The following is a 27,171-nucleotide window of genomic DNA, read 5'->3' as shown; positions in this document are numbered from 1 at the left end:
CCATACCTCAGGTCCCTCTATTCTCACACAGTAAGGATCAGATAGTCAGTGGTCTGTTGGAGATGTAATATTCATGTTTTTGACGGGAATTGCTGTATTTATGCCTACTGTGTGTGTGTGTGTGTGTGTGTCTTCCTGCAGGCCCATGAGTGGAGTAAGAATGACGAGCGGCTCCTCTCCGCGGTGGAGCACGGGGAGGTGGACAAGGTCACGTCGCTCCTGGCTAAGAAGGGGGCCAGTGCCGTTAAGCTGGACGCTGAGGGCAAATCAGCGTGAGTAGGCAGGGCCATGTTTTGTACTATGTGGGAGGGGACATGGACCTGAAGGGGTATCCTCAATGGGGAAGACTGATTTGCATGTAGAATTGTTTTTCCCCTTTTTTTGTTTTTCCTCAGAGATAATCAAGCAAAAACTAAAGAAATGTTGTTTGGAAATTACACATCATGGGGTCTGCTTTGGCAATGAAAGTGTCTGGCAGAAATGGCCCTTTCTGCCCCACAGAGATTATTCTCGAGTGCCAACCACAAATCACTGTGCTGCCCAGATCTGAAAGTGAGAAAAATATATACTCTGCTGCGCTCATGCATTTATCCGCAAAAGATCACTCTTCTTGGCTTTAGAAAGAGGTTGCATTCAGGTGTTATATACTGTAGGTGTAAAAAAGCATACGGAGCTTGCAACATAATCACAACCTGTGTTTTTCCCCATTTATGTAGGGTTCTGATCGCTGCTGGGTTTGTGCTTTAAGCATCAGGCTCTTTCCCTGTCTCTGGGGTATCCTATATCATCAGCTTATCTACACATACTGTGAGCAGTAGCATACTTTTTGACAAATTAATGCTTTTTATATGTCCACTTGCTCTCATTGATCCAGTACTCATCTAAACAGACTTTACTGGCCTGTTCAGTTCTGCTGGGTTTCTGGATACATCATGGACACCAGATAGAGTACAGTTTGTTCCCAGAATAATTGTGATCTGATTAATGTCGACTACCATAGTTACCGGAGATGAACCTAATTATGATGATAAAAAGCTGTAATTAAAAGCTAAAAGCTGAAGATAATGACTGGTTTCCAGATGGCCCACAGGTGTCCATTTGAATGTTTACTTTAATTTTAGACCTTACCCTTCTGCTCCCACATGCAACATAGTAAGTGACCGAATATCTGCTGAAACTTGAGAGCTCCCTCAGTTACGTTTACGACCGTAATCACACGCTCCAGTGATCATGTCATCTACCTTGAAAAGGGATATGATTACTCTTAATCATATTAATTGCCAAACAAACAGAACGTGTGCTAGAAATAGGCTTAACAGAAAAGTTTAAATGACAGGTGAAACACAGGTCTCATCTGAAGTGGCGTATCTTGAAATTAATTTAATATTAATTTATTACCGGAACTGTGATTTATCAAACTTAACCCTTCAACTTTAGAACTTCAAATAGAATCAGAATAAAGAGAGCTCTGTGGCACAACAAAGCAATTTCAGATAAACATACAGTAGGAGAGATGTCAGAAGATTCCTAGTGCCTAGTCCTAGGAAGGGGATTTTACAAGGCGGCTAAGCCTACATATTCATGATGGGTCCTCTGCCAACAAATACCGAAATTCTCAAATACCAAAACCGTCAAATACCAACAAACTCTTCAGTCATTCCTCTGCTTTGCTGTGGATGTTTATGATCCAATCAGCTACATATACAGCAAAAAGCAAACCCTTGATGAGGGCACTGACAAATACTAACTAACTCTTCAATCAATCCCCTTTGTTGCTGTGGACGTTTATGATTCAATCAACAACATATACAAAAAAGGCAAATCCTTGATGAGGGCACCAACAAGTACCAGCAAGTTTTTTGGTCGTTCCTCTTTGTTGCTGTGGCCGTTTATGATACGGTCAGCAACAATATCGCACAAGCCACAAGCCCTTGATGCAGGTATCCACAAAAATCAATACCTGCAAATTCTTCTGTCATTCCTCTTCGTTGCTGTGGCCATTTATAATCCGATCAGCATCATATCAACCTACCAAGCAATGTTATAAATTCTTCAGTCATTCCTCTTCATTGCCGAAGAACAAATAGTTTTCCATATTGTTCCTTGTCATAATTCTTTGATGTCTCAGAAATTGATGCGGAAATACCCAGTCAAGGTCAGTAGACATGCTGCCTCAGAGTGATGCATCTGCATCGGAAACTGAAAAATGTTTGCACCAGCTGTGTGGAAAGTGCCAGAGGTCTGGTGATAAACACGGATGTGATGCCCCTGTCTGCTCCTACCGACCTTTGGAGTGGACCTCACAGCCGATCTTGCTCATAATCTGCATACAGATTTGGACCTCAGTGCTGCACGTCATGGTGTTGCTTCTCAGACTTACTGTCTGATATCTTCTAAACATCACTCTACTCCTGATGTTTGGTTTTGCATTTGATATTACACTCTTTTCATACATTTCAAAGTATGTCTGACAAGCTACAATTATGTGTCATTATCTCCCTCAACAATGGAATTCTCTTCTCTGATTGGCTAATGGGGTGGCCATTAACTTCGTATAACCTGCTACCTTCGAAGTAGTTCCCGTATCACACTTGAATATTAATTCGCCAAACTCGTTGCGAAGTTTAAATGAACTGTCACGTTGCATCCAAGCTGAAATACAGACGTGCAGAACCATAGTAACATTGTAGCATATGACGGAGGTGGATTGTAGCTAGTTGGATGCCATGTAGGCTATAAAAGTAGCGATCTTTCAAAGTTAAAGTTAATCAGAATCCTGGGAAATGCCCGCTTGACAACGGCAGAGATAGAACTAACGACTGGCTTTTGGCCGTAGCAACCAGCCATTTAGAACTAACGACTGGCTTTTGGCCATAGCAACCATCCATTTAGAACTAGTAACGGCAGTTTTGTCCTGCAAGTAGAAAGTTGATATGTGGCGGAAAGTAGTCCCACAGTCAAGACAGTTTTAGCGATGTTAACGGACGCAACGGTGGAATAAAACTATGTTCTAAATATACAGGTTATGAATACAAACGGGAGATAAGCGGGATAACGGCCTTCGAGGTCGACCGGTTCGATGGAAATAATGGCACGGCGGAGGTAACTCCGTCTCCGTGCTTCGCACGTCGCCGGAGTTCTAGACCTCCACCTAGCCATTATTTCCATCGAACCGGTCACCTCGTCGGCCGTTATCCCTTACATAAATCTAACTGTTTTTGAGTAAAATAACTACTGCAGTTTGTTCCTTTGTAAAACTGATTCTGTAGTGACCTGCAATTTTACAACCTCATTGTATTGTCAGCTTAAAGCACACAGCAATATTACAATCTTTTTCTGACTCAAATCTATATAACACAGTTAAACTCCAAATTGTCTGCTGTCTTATTTGCTTCTTTCAGCATTTTACCTGAAGTGCCTTACCTTTTCAACACTCCAAATGAGGCTTATCCAAAGATAATATAGCAGAGTCTGTCATGCTGACAGATGTGTACAAAGAGCTTTTTATACCTGAATGATTAATATGTTCTGTACTTTGGATACGTAGGCGGTAGAGGTTGGTACGGGGGGAGATGCTTCATACGCATTTCATACTGTACATTCAGTATCCTTGGCGACAGACCACAGCAGCAGCGCTCTGGCCCGAGTTTCTCTCTCCGGCGCCCATAAATGAAGTTGGAGAGACCGTCACAATGAAAGAGAACACCACTGACCTCGATGTGTTCCGAGCCAGCGAGCCGCTTCGGCGAGATTGACTCCGAGTGGCGAGCCGAGAGAGAAGCGCGCACGAGCACACAATTCGCTCTTTATCTCTTCCCAGAGAGAAGCACTCCATTGTTTGTTTGGATCGACCCAAAAGAGGCTCAAAACTTGCGGTCGTTGCTACATGCGCTCGTTGCTGTGCAGTTTTTTTTTTCCATCGCAGTCATCACCATGGAGATCTCTAATTCACAAGGAATGACCGTATGAGATCCCCTTCCGTTATGACAGTAATCATATGCTCCAGTGGCCGTGTCCTCTACCTGGGAAATGTTTCTGATTGCTCTCTTAATCATATTAATTACCAAATAAGCAGAAATCTGTGTAATATGTGTAAATGACATGATAAATAAGTGTAGATGACAGGCCACTGTCAGGCCACACTTTTGTGAAGTGAAGCGTACCCACACTCATCCCATTGCAAACAAGCATAATTATTCTATATCTATATTCTATTAATTTATTACTCAAACAGCAATTTATCAAACTTGAAAACCCCTTCATCTGAAGACAATCAAATAGGATCAGAAAAAGGAGAGACTTGCCACACAGAAAAGTAAAACCGTTGTCAATCGATCGATGGTGAAATACCCAGTCAAGGTCAGTAGACATGCTGCCTCAGAGTGATGCATCTGCATTGAAAACGAACCATTTTTCTCACCAGCTGTGTTGAAAGTGCCAGGGGTCTGGTGATAAACATGGTCATCTCTGTCCAAATGTGATGCCCCTGTCTGCTCTAACTGACCTTTGGAGTGGACCTCACAGCCGATCTTCCTCATAATCTGCATACAGATTTGGACCTCAGTGCTGCACATCACGGTGCTGCTTTTCAGACAACTTGATTTTTATGTATACATTTATATAACAGGGACAGTGTCTGATTAAACCATGACAATCTGTCAAATCTGTGGAGCACAAATGAGCTGCTTGACTTGATTGATTCGGTCCTTGCTACTGTTTGCCTGAAAGCCCTGTATGCACAGAACTGGTCTATAAACAGACTCTTCCAGAATTAGAAATGACTATTTCCAAGAAAAACAGGAGGAGGATGTTTGTGGTTATGCGTTGCCATAGTCCTCGCTGAAAACATACAGTAGCCATGCAGCAACCAGAAACAATCTAGACATTTGGCTAATATAAATACCATATCACATTTCCCCAGAAATGAGATATTGAGAGCAGCGCATGCACAATATTTGTCATTCACGTCGATGTGTCCTTGCAAAATGATACATTGTTTTGAAGTCTATTATTTGACATTGACGTCAATACAGCTCAGAGCCGCCTCTTTTGCTTTTGGAGTGGAAATGATTGGCATCGGTTTGCTATGCTCCATTGATTGCTCTACCAGGGAGTTGATTATCATCTCATAGGCAGAGCGGCCAGTGTGCATTTTGGCTTTGTTCCTCAGATTGATTTGGCTGAGGAGGAGGAGATGGCATCCAAAGCTCCGATGTTATTGCTCGCTGCCGCGTGTTCTCCTGAGCGTCTGGGGAAAAGACGAGATGAGAACAATGGAGAGGTGTCGGAGATTGCCATGAATTCATAACAATGCTATCGGCCCTGCCCTATTGGAGCTGATATTTTGCCTGAACTGTGAAGGCCGGGCGCCCACCAGACACGTACGCGGCGCGCAAAGCCCACACCGCAGAACGCCGTGTCCGGTGGGCGCCGGCCTTAACAATCAATTGCGATCAAATCAGAACATTGTCGACTGGTCTTTTAATGGAATAACGGACAGCTGTTGTCTGCTTAGTCCATCCCCCAGTTCAGTTGACACATTAATTACGGCTAATGAGTGGAAGATGCGTTTGTCATGCTATTTGTAGAGGCGTCATGTAAAGATGTCTACCTCAGTAACTGAAGCCCTCAGACAGCTCAGCTCTGACGTCCCTCAGTGTCCCATTCCCACGGCTCCATGACTCCTGTCTGTCCTGTGCCTCATGTAGCATTGGCCCATTGCTGTGTGATGTGTATATTCAGGAGTCATAAATCGGCGCCAAACCACAAAGGTGAAAAACTGACATGGAGGTTGTGCTTGTATTGACATAGCCAAAACATGCACTGATAGGAATTAGATCTTAGGCCAGGGGTCGGCAACCTGCGGCTCTAGAGCCGCATGCGGCTCTTTAGCGCCACCCTGGTGGCTCCCTGGAGCGTCTTCGAAAATGTATGAAAATGAATGGGGGGATTTTTGTTTGTTTGTTTTAATATGGTTTCTGTATGAGGACAAACATTCTTAACGTTTTCCAATGTTGTAAAAATGTGCATAATAAATATTAAAGTTCAACATTTCTGTCAACGAAGGTTTGATAGCCTGCGACACACGTTTCAGGGCGGCGCCGTGTCAGGCAGGTGGCTGTAAACCTAGTTGTAAACAAACCGGCGGGTATAGGCCTATGTCTGTATGGGCCATGCCATGGATCCCAAAGGGAAAAAGAGAAAGATAGCCGATGAGATCAGAGAATTTAAGGCAGAATGGACCGAATCATTTGCTTTCATTTCCATTGCGGAAGGATTGCCTGCATGTTTGCTTTGTAATGAGAAGTTGGCGAACAACAAAAAGAGAAAGACATTTAGAAATACATTTTCAGGGAAGGCATGCTACATTACATTTGCAGCCGACTATCCAGTTGGGACTGAGAGAAAAAGTGCGATTGCAGTAGCCTACTTCTGGAGAAATTTTATTTCAACCTGAGAGATATTAAAACGTGGAAAACAACGGTTCACGGATGGTGATTACACGAAGTTGAACTTAAAGCACCATATACAGCGGAGAAGTCACGTGGTGTGTCATTCTCTCCGAGATGCGCTGCAGGGAAAAACATTTAATCATGAAAGCTCACTACCGTATGTAGCCTCGTTGTAGCCTAGCCTACTTAGTTATTTTGATAGTAGGCTAATATAGATAATATACACTTCATATAAGGCTTACATAAGGCTTTTCATTTTTTGCGGCTCCAGACAGATTTGTTTTTTGTTTTTTTGGTCCAAAATGGCTCTTTGAACATTTTGGGTTGCCAACCCCTGTCTTAGGCCCACAGTGGTTTCTCTCTTGCTCTCTCCATATACATTCCACAGTGAATAATGATAGCTCTGATGTTTCTCAGATGGTTTGATTGGGCCTTGGTGATCTGTTGGTGTGCCCACTGAGCCCCTTGTTATTCCTTCATTCAGTTTGCATGTGGCTGCCATGAAGGGCCAGACGGAGTGCCTGGCTGTGATTCTGTCCCACGGAGCGGACGTCTCGGTTATTGATGCTTCAGGTCAGTCAGAAATCTCGATCTTTTTACCTCTTTTTCTTTCTGCTCTCTTGCTTGCTCTGTCTGTCTGTCTGCCTGTCTGCCTGTCTGCCCTCCCTGTGGGCCTGTTTCAGTCTGTGTTTTCTCAAACACTCATCCCCCCACTGTGTTGTGTGGAGGGAAAGCAAATTCCTTGTCAATGAAGTTATTTTCTGAAGTGCTTCTCCGGATAGAACATACAGTAAAGATTGAAACGCTTCATGATTTGAGATTACCCATGACGCCCCATCTTTCTCCCCTTTAGGTTTTACAGCTTTACACCTCGCTGCCAAAAACAATCACCAGGACTGTGCCAAAAAATTGATACAGGTATTTCCAGATTGATACGCCTCAGCTACCATGTACAACGTGTGCTTTCAGTTCAGTGCCAATGCATGTTGAGTTTTGAAATCCTCGTGTCCTCTTTTAATGTGAATGTTGGTGCTGCCTGTGAATGTTCCAGAAAGATGAAAAGAAAACTGAAAATAGAGATTCTATGCCCGAGCTGTAAACACGGTCCTCACAGCAGGGTTATGCTAATCTAACTACATCAGCTCCTGGGGTGCCTTACCCCTGTTTACGGAAATGTCAGTATTGCCACTGTGTGTTAGCCACTCAAATCTAAAGTCGGATGGCAAACTTTGTACTCTATTGGTACTACTGGATTCATGTTAAATCGACTGGTGCAAACCTTCAGTACCAATGTATGTAATATATTTTTGGCCACAATGTCTTTGCAGGGCACAGAAGGCCAATGTTACCCCAGGGTCATGTGTCAAATGCTTGTTTGTGTTACCCTTTAAACCCAGAAGTGGGCTGATGGCACCAACTGTAAGCACATGAGTGCCTTGTGCCTTGTACTGAAACTCATGTTAAGGTACAATATGCAAGATTTTCACTTTAATATAACTTTTATGAAGCCAATTTGATAGTGAGCAAACTTGTAATAGGCAAATCCCAAACCCAGCATAGTTATACAGCATAGACGTAGCGAGCTGCTACTGAGAAAACCAGCCTTGCAACTTAAAGAACAGCGGCCCAACAAATCTCGTGAGAATTGTGAAACATTACCTTGTCAGTAGATAATAGATATAGCTCTTTGGAGGTTTTTGGTTCATCCTTCACCTCCAAAACAAAAGCATGTACATTGTGTACAGGGGGGACAAGTCATGAGAAGTTTGCTATTTACAACAGCAGAGTAAAATATATCGCAACTCTCGAGGGAGCTCTACAGTCGCCAAAAATACCTAAACCTGCATAGCGTACCGTTAAAAAACACAGCTAAACGACTAAAACACAATGAAATAACTGTGAGAGTCTCTTGGTGCTGTTGTGAGGAGAGGAGAGGATGGTCTTTGCTGTGTCCACTGGTCCATCAGCTGCTCTCCTCGTGCTTGTGGCATGCTGTGCTGGTGCCCATGCTTGTGATCGGAGTTGATGAGCAGCATCTTGTCACCTCTGTGTCTGCTGACCTCACCACAGCAAAGCCGCAGCAGCAGCAGCAGGATCTGCACATGACTGATACTTCCCCCTCTCCCACAGTATGGAACACACGCAAGGGGCCGGTCGGATTGGTTGGTCTCTGTAGAGCAGAGGTCCCATATTGACCTACCATGCAGCAGATTTTTAATAAACGCTAGAACATAATAAGAATAAATGTCAAGAACATAGGTAGAACCTGATTTCTCCTGCCAGGTTTGATAAGAGGGATTAGTTGTTCATTAGAGATGATAGCTGGGAAAGTAAGAATATTCTGTTGGGAAAAGGTTAGGCTATTTTGTATTGTATTGTACTGTACTGTAGTTTGGTACAGCTACACTGAAGCTCTGAGTAATGACTGAGCCTATCGTAAAAGAGTCGATCATTTCAACTTCACTCTGCACGTTTGTGTGAGAGTGTGACCCAGCACAGTGCGACGCATAACGCTTGTAATCGCAACAGAAGTTAACTCTGAACATCATCGCTCAGTGCAGCTACACATGCATATGGAAGCCCCTATTTACAGTACATCATCCATCACTGAGATTCTTAATTGGCTCAGAGGGCTCTTCATGCTTCTACATCATAAGGGCTGATTAAAAAGGATTACCCGGTTATCCCTTCAATTAATTTTTCTTCTATGATGCCATTTTCGGGACAACGTTTATGGTATATGCTTTAGAAGACTATAAAGGGTGTTGTCAATGTAAGATCTCCGCAAACATGAATGCAACTCTGGATGGAAATGAACGTTGCCAAAGGTTATCAAAACAATGCTACAGCAAATGCTATAGGTCGTCCAACAAAATATTACCACATGCAACATTTTTTTGTTTCCTTGGTTTTGGCTAGGCAGTGTTCATTTAGAGAGAATGCAGAAACATGATGTGTGATCATCATAGGATGTGTGAGGAGTCTCTGCATTAGTCGTAATGATGAGGACTACTGGCAAGAACTAGAGGTCATGCAGGGTAAGATAAGATTGAGCATCTGAGCTGTCTTTAGGGCCCCGCTGTGTGATTGAGAGGTCTTTTCTTTCTTGCCATAATTATAAGGTGTATTTACCAGCCTACAGAAACATCTGATAATAAGCTAATTACAGTCTATCAGCTGGTCAGATAATTATCCAAGTTTGCAAAAGTCGAAAACCAAACTTCAGGGTTGACCCAGATTTCTGATTAGCAAGAAAAAAATGCAGTGATTGACTGAGTGTGTGCATGTTCAGACGAAGAGTCAGTGCGGCAGCATAGCCCACTTTCTGGTGTAGACGTCCATTTCCATGACACCCAGTGGGAGGCCTCTGCAATGACTAGCTCACAGTCCATCATTTCCATTGGCCTCTGCTGTCAGGTTTAATACATCCTCCTTCTATTCTCTCTGATCATGCCTGTCAAATTAATGCCTTGTGCCGATTCACGCATGAACACTGGTTTGACATGCTGTTCAAAAGCTAGGCCACATCACTTCCACTAGCCGTGTGCCAGCAAAGGGCTTGAACACAAAGGGTTTACCATGTTCATTGTATATGTCTCCAGACAAAGGGGTGGTATGTGATAGGTGTTGGATATTTTACATTAAAGTTAATGCTAAACCTGAGGGACGGTTTTCCATACAGGGAGTAAACCTGCTCCTAAACTATTGCATCATAAAGTTTCATTGTTTCGTTGCCTTGAATGGACCTTTCCAATATGTAAGGAATAATATGTTGCTATGCAACAACTGATACACTCAATGTTTTCTCCCGTGTTGACAAATAGCCACTAATAAGTGGGATAGTGTATTGTCTGCTGGTCAATATTTATGGCAGATGTGGGAGTGGCGTTACATGTTTACAGCTGTGGGGATATCCTTCACCAATCCCATTCCCACTAGTGTCATATTGCTTAAAAAGTCCCATCGATCACTAATGGTAAACATAGGTGCCACATTGGAATGAATAGGTCTGCTGTATGTAGCTAACCTAACCATACCTGTCCTGTCTCCTGTCACCTCCTTTCCTTTTCCAGAATAAGAGTGTGTTGGATGCTCTTGATGGCTCAGGGAAGACCGCTCTGCATCATGCAGGTGGGGAAAAAATGCTTGCCCAGTCTCAGTGTGTTTGTGTATATATCTCTCATGAATCAATTATTTTATTTATTCAGTATTTTCTAGCTATTATTTAATTCTTGATTGAGCTAGCTGGCTCAAGATGTTGTTTCTGCAAAATATTTGATGATTTTTTTTATTTTGCTGTGATTGCTTTTCATGTTTACGTTTATTTTGCTTTTCATGTTTACGTTATGTTTACGCATTATGTCAGTTTTATGTATAAATGACCAAAAAGCTTTTATGAAATAATGCAATATTTTAGCTTGCTCTGTTTATTTTTTAGAAGGTTGTGAATTCAGTATACCTTGTGGTTAAAAGTGATAGAATATACCTTCATTTCAGGTTAGCCTGGTCCTCAAACAACTTTACAGGTTCTTTCCTGTTAAGCTACAGTTACAGTAAGAGTTTTAATTGCTCCAGGCCTCCTAGGGCATTCATAGAGATTGTCATTAGGCAAACATGGACTCCCAATAAGACTTTGTCTTTTGAGAATGCCTTGACATTTTCTGAAGGTCAGTCAAAGCTAATCATATAGACTTCCCTCCATAATTAGCCTTATGGAGAATCACGCTGGTCCCAATCAAAATAGTTCAGTTTTAAGGCGATGATAGGATTCTTGTCAGTTGAAAGCGATTCTACTAGGGTCTGTTTGAGAGAAAGGCCATAAGGAGGCTAGGATAATGATATAATGATCGCCTCATTAGCAAGAGAAGTGGAGAGAAGTCTCTAACAATGGAAATATGTTCTCTCCCCATCTGTGCTGATTGAGGATAAATGCTGTTGAGTAGCATTTTAGGACTTCAGGGTGACGCTGAAGAGTAATTTTCTGGGGTGATCGTTATAGCTCTCGGGTCTGGGCTAAAGTATTGTTTGGGTTTTTGGTAGTTTGTTGTGTTTTATTCTGCTTTGTCTCCCTTTTCCAGCTGCGTGTGGAAATACAGCGATGGTTCAGCTCCTGTGTGAAACCAAGTGTCCAGTAAACCTCAAGGATGCGGTAAGTGCTCCATGCTGTGCTAGCTCCTTTAGCGCCTTTTCATTTTTTTGTGACAAAGTCTCTCAGTGGGTTGTCTATTTGTTGGCATTTAAGTCCAGTACAGCTGGTACCCGACGGCTGTGGTATCCAACTGTGACGTGAGCATCAAACATCACACCTCGCCAGCATATTCAACTAGGGCTGTATGTTGAGGTTGCAGTGATTAAAGTCACTTTGGTAGACTTGAGGTCTCTGTGAAAGGGCCAATCATTATTCTGTTTTGTTTTGTTCTGTTTTGCTTTATTTCCACCCCCTCTGCTTTAATGGTCTATGTTTTCTCGTGTCTCTCTGGAGGCTTTGCGCTTTAAAGCTCTCGTTAAGATTGCTAGAGGCGACCTCGGGAGCTCGGCGCTGGCAACAACGTGCCCAGTTGAAACACGTCTGTTTACTTCAATTAGCCTTGGCAGCCCCGCGGCTGTTTGGGGCCGTACGGAGGCTTTTAAGTGGCTTCTCACTCTCTGTATGCTACAAGTGGGCATACACAAACCCCATGTATGCATCAGGCAATGACTGGCTGAATTCAAAAACGGTTTCTTCCCCTCAGCAGTTGGACTCCTCAAAACATAGCCCTCTTTCTGCATAGTGTTTTTGTACTTTTTTGCTTCTGCACTTTGCCATATTTATATAGGCCTATCATATATTATATGATATATTATACTTGTATTTACATACTTCTTATGTGTCTGGCACCATTTCACCAAGTCAAATTCCTTGTTCTTCCTTTTTTGCGTGGGAAAAAAAAACCCTTGGCAGTAAAAAAATGATAGATGTAGATGCTCCCTCATTTGGGGTAATTTCCTCTTTACCTTTGTTAAGATAAATCTGCTTTGCTGCTGTATTGCTATTATATTGCACTCTGATATTATTCATATTTTATCTCTTTGGAGGGGAGTAATTTTGGAGTGATTTCACAGTTGTCTGCCTTTTGTGTGCTCCAACAAAGTCTGGTGGAAACGTTGGTATGCTTGAGGTCTTCCTAATTAGCTCCCATCGTCTGAGCTCTTCTCTGCGAGAGCCTGAAAGCAGGAAAGGAGAATGGCTTTTTCTACCCACATAATACCAAGATGGGCTCGCTCAAAGCAGGGACGACATTGAAAGGGAAAGAGAGAATGTAGGCTGGGGAAAAGGAATTGAAAGACATGTGAGAAAAATGAGAGCTCTCAGCCAGTCAGGGGTCTGAGACTTTGCTCAGCAGATGCTGACAGACGCTGTTAAACAGCATAGCATAGTGGCATGAAGACTTTCCCACAGGGGCAACCCATATGTCTCACTTTGTCACATTGCACCATAGATTGCACAAAGGCAAGGCAAGTTTATTTATTTAACACCTTTCATACAAAGAGGTAATACATTGTGCTTTAATTAATGCAAATACTTTTTTTTTCTCCAAACAAATTGAAGAATGTGTAGTTACCTAAAATAGATCAGAGAACAAATCATGAGATGACGGGGATTAACTTTCAGACATATAGACTTTTGTTAGTGCCATGAGTCGAGGGACGTACTGTACACACAGCAGACCAGGTCAATCAGTTGTAAAGATTGGAACATTTCAGTGCTCTCAGTATGTTGACTGTGTAAAGGATGTGAAGGCGTCTAATGGCACCATGGTGAGAGAAGCATGGTCTATGGATCACAGGCATCAGGAGACATGGCTCCATAAATTGGCTCTCTCGAGGCCTGTGTAAAGGCTACCATGCCTTCCTTCAGCCCGCCTCATCACCCTTCTGATCGAGGAGCTGCCCCCGGACAAACGCCCCCATTCCCCTCCCCTAGGACTATTGCCCATGTCCCTTATAGTCTCTCTCTCACACACACACACACACACACACACACACTACTAGCAGACATCAGGGATCTGCACACGCGACGTAAGAAGAATGGCGCTTTGATTGTGGGCGGATAAAAGCGCCCCTTAATCTTCATTTGCTCTGTGTGCGGGAGGCACCTGGTGATCAAACGGCGCTGGCAGCAGACATTAGCGCTGATAAGTGCCGGCTGCCCTGCCAGGCCGACGCGCTTCCCTGCGTCCCATTGTGGGAAGTTCTTGGCGGCCATGATAAGGGGGGGTGAGCAGTGGACAGTCTTCGAATGTGCGCGGCGGCCAGGCCAGAAAGCCTCGCTCTGAGGCCGCGAGGCTGGTCCAGGATCTGAGAGCGAAAAAGATTTTTGCATCTGGAACTTATTCCCATCTTTTGTTTGAAGGGCTGTCTGGTATGCCCACTTGTAACATGCCTATATGCCTGCGTCTTGAAATAAATGTATGTTAGAGGAGAGTGGCCTGTTATATAAAAATCCCCATTGTCAGTGAAGTGAGTGTTTACAGTACTGTTATCAGTTGCCATGTTCTCCTTCGCATACTAATGTAAACGTCTATTAACTGACCTCTTTAAAGCTCCAACTCCAAGCAGTCTGATCCAACTCTGCAATCTCACATTCATTACTTGAAAATTAAACTTGACATATAATAAAACCAAATACCTAAAAAATTCCATTTATTGCTTTCATAAATCATGATCTCAAGCAAAATGACTTGTGCAGCGAAGTCAGCCAGCTTTCAAACAAGGGAGCACAGTCTATTCCAAGTTTCAATCTCTTGGCTTGACCTAAAAAAGATTGGCCCTGCAATGGACTTGGCTATAGCTGTCTCTTTGAAAGAGCGGTGTTCCTCAAAGTTGTGTACAGTATAGTTCAGAAACCCATTTCTGTGGTTGGAACTTTTATTTGGAAGCGGTCCTGTTTGAAATGAAGTAAGGCAGATGAATGGTGCTGGTCAACGTTATGTATAGAATATTTCAACATTACTGTTGGACCAGGCTTAAGGAGACCTACTGTACTGTACTGTTGTAGGGCCATGTAGTTAGAGGCCTCTTATTTCACTAGTCAAACAGTACGCTCTGCTGCAAATGGAAAGAAAAAAAACCGTGGAGCAAGGTCAGTGGAGTGCTTGAAAATCGAGAACGTGCCCTACAGTGTCACACACACACACACACACACACACACAGTTCCAGGCCTCTGAAAATAACTTGTCCAAGCACCCACTCGCCCTCCCTCTCTGTTGGTTTAAACAGTAACCATAAAATTCCCTGGCACCTCCTAGCCACTGCTAATGTTACAGATGTCTGAAGTGTCAGATTGTTAAATGAGTTACCCTGGCCCTAGATTCTCCAACTGCATGGCCTCAGTACATGATGCAGGTGTGCTGTTACTTTATATAGGACTCTCCATCTCTGCACTGTTCTTTCTCTTTTTCACGGCTCTCCTATTCATTTGTTTATGGTTTGTTTGTGCCATTACATTGGAAAATTCTTGCCAGTCGACTGGTGTAGGCTGACTAGTCACGTCCCGTTTTGTATGTATGCAAAGTTTGACGGAAAAGACCTCGGGTGCATGCGTGTCGTCCTATTAACCGCCGTCGGGACGTGTTGAGAGCGTGTTGTGAAACAATATGGACACACCAAGAATGTGTCACCTCGCCGACGATTATTTTCGCCCGGTCACGCACTAACTGACCGCCGATAGCAGGAGCTCCTAAGTGCACCGGTCACACACCGCACTCATGACAGCAAGTGGGCTAGATAAATACAGCCCAGCCGCCGCTGGCTCTTCTCACAGCGCACCGATACAATCCACACCATGTTGTCAAAGGTGCTGGTGGGGGTGGTCAGCATTTCAAAATGTGCGCTAGAAAAAGACCTGCTGTAGAATATGTGCCCGGTTTATATTAACGCCAGTGGAATCTGGTTGTATAAGGCTGTGTGCTAGAGTGTCTTGATGACAGGCTTCAGCAGTGACGCATATGGGCAGTGACCCCTAGACAGGGCTCTCTCTGGAAGGGATAATTGACGTACTCTGAAAGGAAGGAAGGAAGGAGGGAGGGAGGTGTGAAAAAGCCTTTAATTGCTGCTTTGAGTCATGACCCAGGCCCCAGCGTTGGTAGACGGGGAGTGCACAGGCTATAGCTTGAGTCGTGCCAAAGCCCCTAAGTCTGAATTTGATGCGGCGTCAGTTTCTTGGACCAGGCTAATTAGTCAGCACCCAGTGACCTGATGGCTGAGTGTGCGAGTGTGCGAGTGTGCGAGTGTGCGAGTGTGTGAGAGTGTATCCTGGAATATGTGTTTAGGGGTAGGACGCAGCACAGAGGAGATGAGATCCAATTCTGTCACGGCACCATGGAAAGATGGGATCGCTAGCCAAAGGCTTTTTAAAGCAACCCCCTTTTGTGTGTCTGTCTATGAAATGCAGACCACAGTGTCAGGCCTTCCCCTCCGTTAATTAGAGTGTACGCATTGTTGCACCCCTTCGCTGACATAGTGATGTTGTCTTTTGACAAGCTCCCTCTCCCCATAAATGGAGTCGGACACGAAGAGGCATCTACTAATTATGTCTGACCGCTCTGAGCATGGCTTGTGTAATTATACAGCTGTTCCACCGTAGAAAGTTGAATGTTCCGACATGTTAAAGAACTTTGGATCAATGCTGCAACACAGCGGGGAACACCCGTAACAACTAGCAGCACAATGATGCAAACTCTATGTTTGAACACTGATTTGCAAAATCTCAGAGTAAGACATTCTAAGGACAAAAAGGGGGAAATGGACAAACTTCTTTTGGTTTTGTAATGATGACACTGTGTGTGTGTGTGTGTGTGTGTGTGTGTGTGTGTGTGTGTGTGTGTGTGTGTGTGTGTGTGTGTGTGTGTGTGTGTGTGTGTGTGTGTGTGTGTGTGTGTGTGTGTGTGTGTGTGTGTGTGTGTGTGTGTGTGTGTGTGTGTGTGTGTGTGTGTGGTGCTATATTTCCAGGAGGGCTTCACACCCCTGCTGTTGTCGGCCAGGCATGTTCACGCTGACGTGTGCAGCACCCTGCTGAAGTGGGGGGCCGATGTCAACGCTCGAGACAAGAACGGCAGGTACAGTCTCCGCTCTCTAAGTGCACGTTTCAAACGCTCGCCCACACTTTTTAGCATCATCTTTTTCAACGTTTTTGTTCGTTTAACATTTTTGAGTGTGCTGCAGCTACATATCACATCACGTCCACATTTAAACACACAAAATATTCAAGCCTAACTGTGGTCAGACAAACACCAGACCACATCAAAAGGACGCCATGGTAGTTATCCTTTGAGCTTCATTAGCCACCGTCCCCTGATACCCTGATCCTTTGCTCTCACTTTGATGTTGCTTGGACTGGTCAAGCAATAGTCACTGCCCGCTGCATCTCTGTCTCATTGGTGCCCCCCCCTGTCCCCCCCCCCAGGACGGCCGTGATGCTGGCCAGTGAGGGCAGCTGCGTGGCAGCCGTGCAGGTCCTGGTTCAGTGTGGAGCCGACCTCAGGGCCGCAGACTCCCTGGGCCACGACGTGCTGCACTATGCCAAGCTCTCTGGCAGCGCCGAGGTCCGGAATGTTCTCAGCTCGGTTCTCCAGAGACAGCAAGCCGACTCAGGTATGACGAGGTTTTGTACCACTCAACACGGCCCTTGGAAAGTGTAAATATTAACGTTGGACTTTGGCACTGGACTGAATTACACTGGTTTATATTTTATGTAATATTGTCGGCACCAAAGGTTGGTTTTCGTTCAGACTGTGAAATGGGTTTGTTACCCAATCTCATAATACATGTTCCCCCTTTTCACCCAGTGGTGGAAAATGATATGACACCATTGCAGCTTGTACCTTCCTCCCTAGCCAAACATTGCCATCTTCTGGTGATTTAAGTCTCACATCAAAGTCTTTTGTCTTATGGTTGTATTATTGACTGAATGTTCTATTTCTATCCTGTTCTATCCTTGCAGATAATAAGACTCCACAAAAAACTCCACAGGTAGGCATTTTTCTCGTTCTACTTCGAAATAGCAAGTTAGGTTATCCAATCTCTGCTGCTCAGCCTTCAGAAAGATTGGAACTGCATGCAGGCTTCAGTGTGCATTTACAGCCAATAGCTGCCATCTCTGTTTGTACCTGAACCTTGTTGCGCCAGAGCAAAGGTCTTTGAGAAGAAAAGGAGATTTCACACAATTGACTTGTTCAAAGAGACTCATGTGATGCACTTGAGATGAGAGCACGATGAGCATGTGTAACCTGATTTGACTCCAGCATCCTCTATAGAGGCACTGTACCGATCAAAACCCTCCGGGTTGTTTCCCACCTCTCTTTACTAACAAAAACTAAAAAGCACACTTCTGTCTATTTTCTCTCCCTTCTTTCTCTCTCTATCCCTTTGCTCCTGTCTTTTTTTCCCTCCTCCCTCTCTTTCTACCTCTCACTCCCCTTCAGCATGATAAGGCTGGTTGGGTTACTGATGACAGGAACTCAACCCCTAAAAAACGAAAAGCACCTCCACCTCCTATTAGTCCAACGCAGGTAAAAACCCACGCACCTGTCTGCCTGTCCCTTTCCTTATGTCTGTCTGTCTGTCTGTCTGTCTGTCTGTCTGTCTGTCTGTCTGTCTGTCTGTTGAATGTTTGGTTCGGCTGCTGGATGTCATCTTTAGCATCTTTCATCAACTGTCTTTTGCAGCTCAGACCTGAGATGATGTAATAGGTTGAAATATAAGTTTTGTTTTTTCTGTATTTGTTGTTGTGCTTTAAACCACTACCTTCCTCTCAAGGGTTGTTTTCACCTGTATCTGTTTGTTGGTTGATTTGTTTTTTAGCAGTATTTTTCAAAAACCACTGGTCTGATTTTGATGAAGGTGAAGTATGGCTCAAAGAGGAACCCATTCTGCTTTGGAGTGTGAAACTAAATTCATGTAGATGCCCAATGAGGTTTCTTTCCAAGTTTCATTAAAATCAGGCCGACTTTTAGCAAAATCCTGAGGGATGTTTTCCGAAGTGAGATGACTAGTTTATCTAGGTACAGCTAGGTAGAACTCTGTGACTCTTAATCCGCCCTATGGAAGGTGAATAGCCAAAGTAATATACACTGCAGCTCAAAGCTGCTCTGAACAGGTTATGTTCATATTTAGCTCAGTGTTGCTGTATATGCACCGCACCTTTGCCTACAGTCTTGAAGGATATTAGTGCATGGATTATGTCAGGCTCACTGTATCCAAAGCCCCTCTCGCTTTTGGATATAGCCTGCAATTCGTTGTTATTGGTCGGTGATGATGAACATCTGAGCAAGTATAGGATACTGTTTGCCATGAAGTTTGCAAGTTGTTGACCTACTTGTTCTCATTTAACTGCTGGAAGCCTTTGTTGTGTTCCCTAGCCATTTCCACTCTTTTTAGTCAAAGAGGCTTTTTATTTGAACTCAGTTTGCAATTTCAAGCATACCCGTTCTAGTTTAATATGTATATTCTAGACCTATATATCCTACGGAACTGTTTTCCTTTGTGTGCGATGGGTGTGATTGTAGTCAACACATCCTGTTTAGAGCACCATCAAAAATGCCAATTTACTCCTTTTGTTTTGTTTCCCAACATTTATATTTGTTTTTGTAGTTAACTACACATATATAGCAAAGTAATTTTAGGTTTATTTAAACTCTTTATAGCAACAAACTGTCATAGTACATTGGATAAGAAAAAGGGATGTGCAAAGTCCAAATGAACAGACAAACAAAGCAACAAAGTGTCACAGGTTAAATCATAGCCTACTTGGCAGAGAATCTATGAAAGAGCCAGCGGAGGTATACGCTCGACTTTGTCTTTGTGACTCAGATCTTTCCGAAAATGCCAGTCTTTTTTGGGTTTTACAGTCAAGGCCCATGGCACGTTAGCCTTTGTTTGTGTGTTTGTGATTATCCAAAGCCATCCCAGGTATTTCCCCTTCTCCTGTGCCTCCAGTTTAAACGCTCCCTGACTCCGGCGCGCGCTGAATAACTTTTATCTCAGTTGGCAGGCGTCGTTTCCCCTCCCTACCTGACCCCGACGGGAACACCGTCCTCTGCCAAGAGTGACACACCGAAGAGGTTTAATTACAAGGTGAGCATCAGAGACCGCCCCCGAGACAGTCCAGTGGCGGCCTGTGTTTGGTGTCCATCTAACACGCATTTGTGGAGTTAACGACAAGCTAACGCCTAACAGTCTGACATTATGTGGAATGACTCAATTATAGATAACAGCTTGGGTCTGGTGTGTGCAAATGTCAATATGGCTGTGTGTATGTGAGTGCATATTTGTGCTATGTTTGTGTGAGCATGCATAAATTGTGTGTGTGTGTGTGTGTGTGTCTGCATGCGTGTGTGTACAGGAGGATGAGATCCGTAGCATGGCGCTGAAAGAGGAGATTGAGAAACTCCAGGAGGAGAAGAGCATGCTGCTGGAGACCATTGAAGATCTGAAGCAGATTGCGGAGCAGACTGAGCCCAAGGCTAGTGTGTGTGTGTGTGTGTGTGTGTGTGTGTGTTTACTGCAGTCCCTTTAATATTCTCTGATGTGGTCCAGACTTTGATCCACAACCACTTGTACTCTCTGGAAGCCATTTCACCAGCTGTAAGGTTTTTTTTATTGGACCTGTTCAGGTAAAGGTTAGCCTTCAGGGAAAGACAATCTCTCTTTTTCTTTTTCTCTCTAATATACTCTAACTCTCCAACTCTGACACACACACACACACACACACACACACACACGCGCGCACACCTTCATTGCCACAGGGCACGTTCCCACTCAAAGTTGACAGGCAATTGAAGTGCAGTAAATGAACAACCCAGAACTCCGACGTGTTGCATTTGTACGTGTTTCTGAAAATTGACTAACTCGGGGAAAAAACGTTAATGTAATGTTTGAGGTCACTGCAGGTGATTTTCCCCGTCCTTCAGACATATCCACTAAACTGCTTCGGTCTTGGCTTGTGTGTGTGTGTGTGTGTGTGTGTGTGTGTGTGTGTGTGATATGCCACTGCCACAGTCTGGCACTCATCTAACCCCACCACAGGCTGTGCGGCTTCCTGAGCCATGATGGCAGCTGAGAGCGTTAGTCTTCTCTCCTCTTCTCTTTGGGCTGCAGTGTAGAGTCCAGGGATGTGCTGCACTATAGAGTCCAGGGATGTGCTGCAGTGTAGAGTCCAGGGATGTGCTGCAGTGTAGAGTCCAGGGATGTGCTGCAGTGTAGAGTCCAGGGATGTGCTGCAGTGTAGAGTCCAGGGATGTGCTGCAGTGTAGAGTCCAGGGATGTGCTGCAGTGTAGAGTCCAGGGATGTGCTGCAGTGTAGAGTCCAGGGATGTGCTGCAGTAGAGTCCAGGGATGTGCTGCAGTGTAGAGTCCAGGGGTGTGCTGTGTGCCATGGTGCTCATCCTGGCTGTTGCTCTGTTGTGCAGGCGGAGTGCGGGGGGAACGCTGATGGGGCCCTGGTCGCCACGCTGCAGGCCAAGGTGGCCGCGCTGTCGCTGGAGAACCAGCAGCTCTCGCAGATCATCAAGGTGAGTTCCAGAACATCAAAACCCAAGGGGGAGCTCTACTGCGAGATGATCCCCCCCCCCCCTTGTCTCTGTGCGACACCCGTGTCTACTAATCAGAATCTCTCCCCCGGGTGATATATTCATTCCGGTCATACATTTTTAAGGACATAACTTTGGTTATATCGATGTGTAAAAAAGTGATCTCTGGGTTGTCATCTCCTGACCTTCAACATCAAAAAGACATATTTTTCATATAATTTCCATAGATGATATTTCAATTACTAACAGCTTTCTGTTTAGCATATCTTTACAGAAAAACATGTACACAACTCTAGAACTCTAGAAAACGAAAACATGCAACGTATACAAATATATTGCCCTACAAATAACCTTACAAAAGTTTTGAAATTTCACTTCCTCTTCATCATTACCATTATTTGTTATTACTTATGCATAACAACTGTGCCAACTTGAAAATCCTGTAGCCTAGTTTCTCTACCTAGTTATGGAACAATTATTAGAATGATACAGCACATATCGAGACCAACTAAGACCAGCACATATTGAGACCTAACTAAGTATCCTAATGGTCCAAATATGGTTATCCTTAAGAATGCGTATATGAAGGTGGCATATATTTCTATAAGCTGCCTGATCCAACGCTGAGATGCACTTCAGGAGACGATATGCGTGACTGAAGGAATCTGTTTGCATCATTAGCATTCGTATATGCACCCAAGTGTCTGCATCCACATTCCAAAAGGATTTAAATAAGTAATGAGGATTATCAGTTTGTTTTCACAGTGAGACCGTAAATGAGGTCCTTCATGTTTGTAGGACTAATGGCACAGTGCTCACTTTGCTAGCGAGTTCAAAAGGCTTAGAGTCTGGGAAAAACATATCTTCAGCTCAGTGTTTTTGTTTATCTCTCTGTTGAATTAATGGCAAAGGTCTGAAAGTTATGGAAAATAAGTGTTAGTTTGCTGTTTGTTGTTTTCTCTTGCAGTGTTTATTTTGACAAGAATCATCTATTCAGTTTGCAGAGGGTTTAACGTCACATTTTAGTTACTTTGTTTTGTTTTGTTTTCATTCAGTTGACACAATTACCACTGTTGTCTCATTTACCTTCTTGTCTCCTTTCTCTCTACTTCCCTCTCTTATTCATCTTTCTCTCTCGCTCTCTCTCTCTCTCTCTCTCTCTCTCTTATGCACTCTCTCTTTCTTATGCTCTCTCTCTCTTTCTTATGCTCTCTCTCTCTCTCTCTCTCTCTCTCTCTCTCTCCTTCCCTCTCTGGCTTTGTCTCTTTGTCTCCTAGAAACGGCCAGCCCCACAAGGAGAGGACGAGGACTCGAGGCCCAACAGCATCGACTCCAACGCCTCCTACCACTCCACGCGGGCCGACTTCGAGCACCCGTCTCTGTCTGAGGTCGAAGACACGTCTGCCGTCGAGGAGGACCCGAATGGCGGTGGCGGCGTCAGCGGCGGTGGAGGCGGGAAAGAGCTCCTGCTCCTCAGGGAGACGCTGCACAGCGTCCAGTCCAAGCTGCAGGAGAGCCAGCAGGAGAACCGCTCGCTGCAGGCCCGCCTGAGCCCCGTGCCGCTGGGCGAGATGGCCATGCTGGAGAGCGTGGCGGAGCTCCAGTCCAAGCTGGCCGCCACCCAGGAGAAGCACCTGCGGGCCACCCAGGAGGTGCAGGCGCTCCGGGCCGAGGTGCTGAAGGGCGGCGGAGGAGGAGGAGGAGGTGGAGGAGGAGGCGCGGGTCGGCTCGGGGGCGAGGTGGACGACGCGGTCATGCAGAAGGTGCAGAAGCTGAAGGGCTGCCTGGAGCAGGAGGTGAAGGAGCTGAAGGCCAAGCTGGCGGCCGCCGAGGAGCGGGCCGAGCGGGACGGCGTGCGCGTGCGCGAGCTGGAGCGCCGCCTGGAGACGGCCGGCAGCCAGGAGACGCAGGAGCGCCAGAGCCACGGCGCCCAGCAGGAGGCGCTGGCGCGCGAGAAGGAGCAGCTGGCCGAGCAGCACCGGCGGGCGCAGGAGGAGGTGCGCGTCCTGCAGGCGGCCATCAAGGGCATGGTGCCCGTGGAGGCGGCCGCCAAGGACTTCGAGGCCCTGAAGGCGGAGACGGGCGAGGTGATCGAGGGGCTGCAGAGGCGCCTGCGCGAGCTCTCCAAGTCCTACAGCGAGACCAAGAGCGAGCTGAGCGCCGTGCGCGGCCAGCTCAAGACCAGCCAGTCGCCCGAGCCGGCGGCGGCGGAGGCGGGGGGGAAAGGAGACTCCCCGACCGGCTCCGTCAAGGAGACGCAGGAGCAGCAGGAGCTGCAGGCCGCCGTGCGCAGGGCAGAGGAGAGCGAGGCGAAGCGGGCGGAGGCGCTGGAGGAGATCGGCCGGCTGAAGGAGGAGCTGGAGGCCCAGGCGCAGGCCACGGTGTCGCTGGCCGACCACGCGCAGGTGGTGTCGTCGCTGGGCAGCGCCATCCAGGAGCTGGAGGCCCACGGGGTGGCGCTGCAGCAGCAGCTGGGCCAGCGGAGCCTGCAGGTGGACGCGCTGCAGAACCGGCTCACGGTGGAGAAAGAGCGCACGCCCGACGACACCGTGCCGCGCGCCGAGCACCAGCGGCTGAGCCAGCGCCTGGAGGAGGAGACCACGCGCCTCACCCGCCTGCTGCAGGACGCGCTGCGCAAGCAGGACCAGATGGCGCTGGAGGCGGCGGCCGCCTGGCAGGAGGCCCGCGAGGCCCGCGCCACCGCGCACGCCCTGGAGGAGCTGGCCGCCGCAAGGCTGCAGGAGAACAGCGCGCTGGGCGCCAAGCAGCGCGAGGCCCAGGAGCTCAGCACGCACCTGAAGAAGCAGGTGGAGAACCACGTGGCGTCGGAGAGGGAGAAGAACAAGAAGGTTGGTGATTGTTCTTTAGAACACTGGACTATTCTTCAAGAACACTGGACTATTAGTATACTAGACTTCCATAATGACAAACTTTCAAAAATAGATTTGAATTTGAACACCTAAAGAAATCCTACCAAAATACATGTTTTTATTATCCTCTATTCTGCTGAAGTGACATCAGTGAATGTGCTGAATGTGTCTTGTTAGTTACTAATGCTATACCCAACTGTAATGATGTTCCCACACGCCTTTGCTATTCCCCCCTTCATCCTCGGCTGCAGATTGACGACTTGTCCAAGGAGGTGGCTAAGCTGAAGGAGGCGCTCAACAGCCTGTCCCAGCTGTCCTACAGCGGCAGCAGCGCCCCCAAGAGGCAGCAGCAGAGCCAGCAGCTGGAGGCCCTGCAGCAGCAGATCAAGCAGCTGCAGTACCAGCTCACGGTGAGTCTCTCCCACGGCGAAGGGGAGGCACCACCAGCTGTGTGTGAGTGTGTGAGGCGGTCGTTGAGATTCAAGAGGACCCGTGTATTATTACAGCTTTTCAGCTTTCCGTTTAAAGCTCTGTGTGAGAAGTACCTGGGAATTCTGAAGAGGTGACCCATGAAATTGCTGTCAATGATTGTGGGACTTGGTGTGGTTTAATAGAACTGGCAAGTGTTTCAGAGTTGTTCTTCTCCTTCACTGCCTTTCTAAAATGGCTCTTTTCATCTCTCCCGGTGCCTCTCTTTATCTCTATCTTTTCCTCTCTCTCTCTCCCTCCCTCCCCTCTCTCTCACAACAGGAATCTAAGAAGCAACACCATGAGATTGTGTCTGTCTACAGGATGCATCTCCTCTATGCTGTCCAGGTCTGTGATCATATCGTTGGAATGAAATTCACCATAAATGTCACCTTGTTAATTATCATAGCCCAGTGCTGTGGCAGTCGATAAGACAGGTTATCAGAGCTGGGGTGAAATGCTGCAGGCACATCTGATTAGCTTTGGAGAGTGGCTGCTAGCATTTCGCTCAAGTCCTGTGTCCTTTGCAGGGTCAGATGGATGAAGACGTGCAGAAGGCCCTGAAGCAGATCCTCATGATGTGCAAAATGTCAACCGAAGCCAAGTGACGCCTGCCATGAAAGATATCAATGCTGTTGTTTCGGGATTTTTTTTCCCTCTCAATTTGTTGCCAAAAGCATAAAGGAGACAAGTAGAATTTGCCTTCTGTGTCTGTCCTTCTCAAAAGTGGTTAATCCGTCCATCAAAGCCACATATTCTTTCATAAGACACATTTACCGTTATTCACAGTAGATCATAGTTCAATCCAGCATGCTATCCAGTTTCACTTTAAGTTAGATCACCTTTCCTGGTGCATATCAGACAATCAAACAAGGTTTTGCAGCTCACAACAAATCAGATTGACACATCAGTGCTGGCTATGTACCAGATAGTGGAATGAGTTTATCAGTGTTATTTGTAAAATAGAATATGGAATGTTTGCAGCCACTACTATGCAAATATTGATTGGTTATGGTCCTTCTTTTTTGATCTCATGAAACAAAAATGCATGCTTTACATGAAACACGTTGTTCCCAATGAATGTGCACCTTCAAAAAGAAAATGTTAATTTCTTGCTTCAGTTGTTCGAGATGAAGCGACCTTATTGTATTTTCGTAAAATTGTAAGAATATGTGGATGCATTTTGCTCTGTTTTCTCGTCTGTTACTTGTGACCATGGATGTGGTTGTGTTTGGACACATCGCCCCTCACCTACTTGCACTCAGTGCTGTTTTTGTAGACTTTTATAGGTATTTTGTAAGACCGTTATGGACTCAAACACCCATCCATGTTACAGACGCACTTTCCCACCCTCCTCAGTGACTTTTTCCAGTACTGTTAGAGAGACTCAGCCTGCCAGCCAGATCCAGGGCACTTGTTGCCCATGTGCCTGTAAGACATAGCATGGAAGGATGAACATTATTGAATTTTAGGTAGTGTTTTTTTATGTAGTGCATGTTTTGCTGTAACATAGATTACTCTTGAGTTGTATTTCTGCACGAACCAGCGGATGTCGTTGGGTTAGTTGAGACAATAGCATGGTTATGGTTTAATAGTACAATCCCCAAGAGGGCCGAGCCCATCAGTCTGTACATACAAAGAGACTTCAGCACCTCAGCCAATTCAGAATCAGGGATAAGAGTATCATTTTTGTAATACCAATGAAAATGTATTGAAATGAAAAATGAAGGATTTTCTTGCTGAGAACAGGATCACCAGCCTATAACGTGTTAACTGTCCCAGGGGTAGGGAGAGGGGAGGGGGGGCTTTGAAACATTTTGCTCACCAAAATCACACGTCACAGATGAACTCACCTCCTTAATCACGTCAGTGTGGTTTTGATCATCACAGAAATCCCACAGCAGCACCGTGTGTGGACTTCAAGCTTTAGCGTTGTTATGACTAAGTCTGTCTGTGGTTAGCTACGTGACCATGTGCCATACTTTATATATACAGTATACTGTGGGTGTGAGTGCGCTGTGCCATCCGCCGCTTGCCACACACCTGAGGCGATGAGTGGGTTGCTCTCCCTCAGAACACTAAATCATGCACTAAATATAGAGGACTCTTGGAGGGGGAGGTGTTTTACAACACTACCCATTTGACTCTTTTGAAAGCAATAATCTGCTCAACACACCGTTTTATCCATGACACAGACACAGGAAATGCTCACAGATTTTTTTTTAATTAACGGCCATAGTTTTAAGCTGTGTCAAAAAAATCCTGTTTTTCCAAATTTGTTCACTTTAAAAATGCACTTTGCTGAAAAAATCAAAATCCACTTAACGTTCCTTACATGTTGGTTCATTTGGTGCATGTACCAATCAGCATTCTGTTTGACAAGAGGAGTACAGTACCTGTTATTAGCATCTGCGGTTAGTTGAAAAATCATTTCACAGCTCCATAATTATGTTTACTTAATTACCTCTGGGTAATGTGTGTGCTGTCAGCATGCCTGGTAGCTGACAGATCCTCCCCAGATGCTCCTGTCTGTGTTTATTTCATTTAAACCTTAAGTCTCTTGTAAAGATGGCACTCATGCAACACCACTTCACGTGTTCAGAATAAAACCAGGTGGGTTGTATAAAAAATGTACTTGAGAATGGCTTGTGGGTTTTTTCTATTGTTTAATGGTTTGTCATAGGGAAGGGTTTGGTATGTTTGTGATGTGCTTTCTGCCCCCACTCTCGATCCCAATTAAATTTTTGATAAGCTTTGTACTGGTATTTTGCCATGCCTCTTGGTGTTTTTTAGTCTTACTAGTGAAGGTACTTA

At 45.4% G+C, this 27,171-nt stretch overlaps 1 protein-coding gene across 2 annotated transcripts in view; it reads left to right on the top strand.

Moving 5' to 3' along the window:
- The window catches only part of rai14 (retinoic acid induced 14), a 40,678-nt gene extending 13,562 nt beyond the window's left edge, over window positions 1-27,116 (top strand). The window contains exons 3-18 of one of the 2 annotated variants that reach the window (XM_062553925.1): window positions 142-272; window positions 6,937-7,025; window positions 7,306-7,370; window positions 10,526-10,583; window positions 11,531-11,601; window positions 16,443-16,549; window positions 16,897-17,084; window positions 17,434-17,462; window positions 17,915-18,001; window positions 19,476-19,565; window positions 19,834-19,953; window positions 20,900-21,001; window positions 22,297-23,868; window positions 24,141-24,299; window positions 24,640-24,705; window positions 24,888-27,116. In XM_062553925.1, coding sequence (XP_062409909.1) covers window positions 142-272; window positions 6,937-7,025; window positions 7,306-7,370; window positions 10,526-10,583; window positions 11,531-11,601; window positions 16,443-16,549; window positions 16,897-17,084; window positions 17,434-17,462; window positions 17,915-18,001; window positions 19,476-19,565; window positions 19,834-19,953; window positions 20,900-21,001; window positions 22,297-23,868; window positions 24,141-24,299; window positions 24,640-24,705; window positions 24,888-24,965 — 3,012 coding nt within the window. In that variant the 3' untranslated portion in view covers window positions 24,966-27,116. The remainder of the gene's footprint in view (window positions 1-141; window positions 273-6,936; window positions 7,026-7,305; window positions 7,371-10,525; window positions 10,584-11,530; window positions 11,602-16,442; window positions 16,550-16,896; window positions 17,085-17,433; window positions 17,463-17,914; window positions 18,002-19,475; window positions 19,566-19,833; window positions 19,954-20,899; window positions 21,002-22,296; window positions 23,869-24,140; window positions 24,300-24,639; window positions 24,706-24,887) is intronic. The other variant, XM_062553926.1, reaches the window with a different exon arrangement.
- The last annotated feature ends 55 nt before the right edge of the window (window positions 27,117-27,171 follow it).

This window comes from Sardina pilchardus, chromosome 14 (assembly GCF_963854185.1).
Source record: "Sardina pilchardus chromosome 14, fSarPil1.1, whole genome shotgun sequence".
NCBI classification, from domain to species: Eukaryota; Metazoa; Chordata; class Actinopteri; order Clupeiformes; family Clupeidae; genus Sardina; species Sardina pilchardus.
This window is presented reverse-complemented; position numbering and strand designations above follow the sequence as displayed.